General features: G+C 37.1%; 1 protein-coding gene across 2 annotated transcripts; it reads left to right on the top strand.

The window, feature by feature from the left end:
* The first annotated feature begins 1,217 nt into the window (after positions 1–1,217).
* On the top strand, positions 1,218–4,178 carry LOC124832842 (transcription factor AS1-like). 2 transcript variants are annotated; one of them, XM_047307162.2, is made up of 2 exons: positions 1,218–1,539; positions 2,928–4,178. In XM_047307162.2, exon 2 carries the CDS (start codon positions 2,972–2,974, stop codon positions 4,046–4,048), a length of 1,077 nt encoding a protein of 358 aa, XP_047163118.2. In that variant the 5' UTR covers positions 1,218–1,539; positions 2,928–2,971; the 3' UTR covers positions 4,049–4,178. The 2 variants fall into 2 exon arrangements, with proteins under 2 accessions (XP_047163118.2, XP_047163117.2); XM_047307161.2 differs by having other exon boundaries at positions 1,220–1,439.
* Positions 4,179–4,516: the final 338 nt, after the last annotated feature.

The raw sequence follows: 4,516 nt of genomic DNA, 5'->3' as shown, positions 1-4,516 counted from the left end.
GTAAATGGCTAGACAAATGAGAAGAGTATCTCACAACACAATCAATATTTGATCACATTAATAAAATAAGTACTACAAACATAAAGATGTACCTTAGTTTGTTATTCTCATTGTGATCCTAAAGTTGGATTCTTCCTTATTTATTTCATTCCTATTTGGTCAAGTTGTCATCTATGTTCTCCACCCTTTGCATGGTCTATCATGGACATGTTTTGAAAAAGAATTAAGAATTTAATTAAAAAATCTTTAAAAATATAAATAAAAAGGTTGAAGATTACTGAATAGCCCTTATTTTGAAAAGCACACTAACTCTTACGCTGGCAAATTCCCTTGAAGACGTAAGCACGTACCACTCTTTTTTATTTTTTCTGTTATAACAAATGCTATTACTGTGTGCAACCTTTTCTTCTGTCATCTTTATTTATGAATCTGCAGGAGCAACATTTTACACAGACAAATGCCATGTACCATAAAATGTTTCACCTCTTCTAAACTTTATTCAATCATAAGTCATAATATATTAATTAACCATTTTAGTATTTTTTTTAACTTATTTTTCTTTAATTTATCTAAATAAAAAAGAACACCTATAACTGTTTTTTGATTGGGTTAAATATAGTAATACACTGATTCTTTATATTACTGGTTTTAAGAGTTAATCAAAGCAATCTCATAACCAAGTTTTAAGTTTTAGTTGGATAGGTTAAACCTATTCTGACAACTATATGCTTTGACTGTAATTAATAAGTTGACTGTATATTTATTCTAAGAACGATTAAAACAATCTCAAAAAAATAAACTCTAAATATTAAAACAATTTTAAAAAAATAATACTACACATTTATCACATGAATACCACGTTGAACAAAAATTCTTGCGGTAGACATCTAACACATGTAACATCCTTAGTTACATCGACGTTCAATCTACACAATTAAGAACACAAATTTAATGTAATAAATTTTATAATTATAAGGGAAAAACCTTAAACTCACTATATTAACTAAGAGAATTTATTAGCGATAAGTGTAATGATAATTAGAAGTAGGTTTAAGTGGAGGGTGAAATTATCATGTGATGTGTGTCCCTTATCATTCGCGTGCCCTCTGGTTTCTTTCTCGCATATTAGGCGCTGAAACTGACGTACCCTCTCTCGCTCTCTCTGTCACACTGTGGGGTCTCTCTCCATGTCTTGTCTTATCAACCTTTCCTCTCTCTCTCTCTCTCTGGTCCATTTTACTTCACTTCTCTGTCTTTACTCCTCCAAGCCTCTAACACAGCACTACACAACACAGCCCTTCTCTCTCTTTTTCGCTCTCTGCACCTTGGTTTTCACTTTCCCTCTGCTTTAAGAACCCACCACTGCTTCAACTTGTGCCGTTGTTTCATGGACCAGACCTCATAGCTTATCTCTCATTAGGCAGTCACACCGACCCCCTGTGAGCATCTCCTCTTCATCTTTTTAGCTTTTAACCATCTGGGGTGCTTCCTTTTTTACTTCAAGTGCTGTAGGAACCATCTGGGGTGCTATGCTACCTAGTATGAAAAAGTTCTTTTCTTTTTTCCACACTTTTTAGCTTGTGTTTTTATTTTGTGGTGGCTAACTGGATTCTGGAAGTTTTTTCTCTCTTTTTTTTTTTTCAAAAGGGTTGTTTTTTGTAAATATTTTGGCGATGTTTGTAAAGTTTTGTTGGTTTGCTGTGTTCTTTGCACTGTGTATGCATGTTTGAGGATTTGGCTTATGCGAATTAGTAGCCAGTGAGAAAATGCAGTGAAGCTCCTTTCAGCATTTTCCTTGGTGTCTTGGTGTGCTATAATGTTAACTCAATATTGTGTTACATGTTTTGGCTTATGTGCCCTTACTTTGGTGCTGCTTCAGATGGTTTCGTGGAGTTCCTGAATTTGTATTTGCTCGTTGATTTTTTTGCTTTCTGTTTTAATTACCGTAATGTTTTCAAGTTTAGTCTTTATTTCTCTGTGTCTTCCTTCAATTGATGTTCTGAACGCTCTTTGGGTCTCCCCGTCTGTCAATGAGCTTACATAAGTGCAATGTGTGTATCCGAAGCTTGTGCGTGTGGATAATCAGCTAAAGCTGCAATTGAAGAATTGGGATATGACCACTAAACTACTCTTAAAGTTTTTTTTATATTGTGGGGGAAGGGAGTGGTTAAGCTACTAGTACAGTTTTTTCTCGTTCATTGTTCTTGATTGTATTGTTAGAAGAGCACATGGAAATAATTCATGGAGAATGGCTTTATAGATTCACTAACTGAAGTTCTGAAAGAATAGTATTGTTGCTAATAGTACTTAGGCTGAGAAAAAATTGTTGTTTTGAAGTTGAAGGTATTGATCCTTGGGCATTTCTACTCTTATCACATGATCTCTTACAAAATATGTTTTATGCATTGTTTGTTTCTGTTAGATGCTTCATGCAGTTAGTTTCCATTCTTTATTTCTGACATGTATTTGGCATTGTCACGTGAACTCTTTTTTTTGAACATTTCTAGTGCTGCAATACAGGAACAAGTGAGAGGGAAAATGATGCAGAGACTTGTTGTTTTGTTTCTTGTCTTTTGGTAGATTGTATTTTTAAAAAGCCACAACTTTTTGGTTTTTATTAATGACTTAATCTTTTGTATCTCTGTCTGATCTTAACTGAATTGTTCTAGCAGATAGTTGTGTATAATGTTTAACTATATATTCATGGAGGATGAGCTTGTCTTTGTTTTATTTACCAGATTTGTATGTATATCTAAAGAATGATATGAATGCATTGGTAATAACAAGAATTCAGTGTTGTCTGATTACTTTTGCTCATTTGTGCACATGTGGTTGGAAACTGTAAAAAATCTACCTTTTCCCTCACAACTTTGTTCTTAACTTGAACTGTGATGAATTGATGCCTCATCTTGTGATGAATTTGGTAGAGACATCATGAAGATTTCAAGTTCCAAGCAACTTGCTGTGGGATATGCTCTTGGAAATGAAGGATAGGCAACGTTGGAGAGCTGAAGAGGATGCATTACTACGCGCATACGTCAAGCAGTATGGTCCAAGAGAATGGAATCTCGTGTCTCAGCGCATGAACACACCTCTCAATAGGGATGCAAAGTCATGCTTAGAGAGGTGGAAGAACTACCTGAAGCCTGGCATTAAGAAAGGATCTCTTACAGAGGAAGAGCAGCGTCTTGTCATCAACCTTCAAGCAACACACGGAAACAAGTGGAAGAAAATAGCAGCACAAGTTCCAGGTCGCACTGCCAAGAGGTTAGGAAAGTGGTGGGAAGTGTTCAAAGAAAAGCAGCAAAGAGAAACAAAGGGGAATAACTGCACCATTGACCCGATTAACGATAGCAACTACGAGCATATACTCGAGAGTTTTGCTGAGAAACTTGTGAAAGAAAGGCCTTCACCATCATTTGTTATGGCTACTTCTAACAGTTCATTTCTGCACACCGATCAACCTGCGCCTGCACAGGCCTTGCTTCCATCTTGGCTTTCAAACTCCAATGGCACAGCACCTGTGAGGCCACCCTCACCTTCTGTGACTCTCAGTCTGTCTCCCTCGGCGGCGCCACCTCCGTGGATGCAACCGGTGAGAGGACCAGACAATGGTGGTCCTCTTGTTTTGGGGAATGTGGGTCCTCATGGAGGTGTTCTAGCATTTGGTGAAAACATGGTGATGTCTGAGCTGGTGGAGTGCTGCAAAGAGTTGGAAGAAGTGCATCATGCTTTGGCAGCTCAGAAGAAGGAGGCGGCGTGGCGGTTGAGCAGGGTGGAGCTGCAGCTGGAGTCGGAGAAGGCAGGGCGGAGAAGGGAGAAGATGGAGGAAGTTGAAGCAAAGATCAAAGCTTTGAGGGAGGAACAAACAACTGCATTGGATAGAATTGAAGCAGAATACAGGGAGCAGTTAGCAGGATTGAGAAGAGATGCAGAAAGCAAGGAGCAGAAGTTGGCTGAACAATGGGCTGCAAAACACATGCGTCTCACCAAATTTCTAGAACAGGTAGGATGCAGATCAAGGCTCTCTGAACCAAATGGAAGATAGAGTGACAGACATCATTCACATCTGGGAAAATTTCTAGTTTACTCTTACTATTATTTATGTCTTGAATTAATATGAACTTTATAGTCATAGTAGTTTTGTTCCTGTCATTATTCTAAAATTTGTTGTTACACATGGCTCTTAACATCCCTATCTTTTCATACAACTTCAGAACTTGCATTAGCTACTCGTGTTTGTTAACAATCACTTTATGAATATTGACTTTGTTATCATTCCATTTTGCTTGAATAATGTTGCAATAATAAATAGTTTATGGCATGCAAAAATGAACAACAATGGAGGGAAATTCAAGAATTAAAATTAAAATTTACAAATTCTAAATCTAAATCGATGGCCAAGATTTAACCAATGTTGTTCATGCCTCCATTTGGATGAAGTTGACAAATGCTCGAATGAACATTAATTGTAGCCTGATTGTATATGCCTATTTTCTTCTACTCCTCTTGGCCT

This window comes from Vigna umbellata, chromosome 5 (assembly GCF_029865625.1).
Source record: "Vigna umbellata cultivar VRB3 chromosome 5, Vumbellata_1.0, whole genome shotgun sequence".
Classification (NCBI taxonomy): Eukaryota; Viridiplantae; Streptophyta; class Magnoliopsida; order Fabales; family Fabaceae; genus Vigna; species Vigna umbellata.
Note: the sequence above shows the minus strand (reverse complement) of the source record. Positions and strands in the feature narration are given on the sequence as shown.

Excerpts from the sequence above, each read along its gene's own strand:
- LOC124832842 (XM_047307162.2), top strand. The coding sequence starts at position 2,972 with ATGCTCTTGGAAATGAAGGATAGGCAACGTTGGAGAGCTGAAGAGGAT.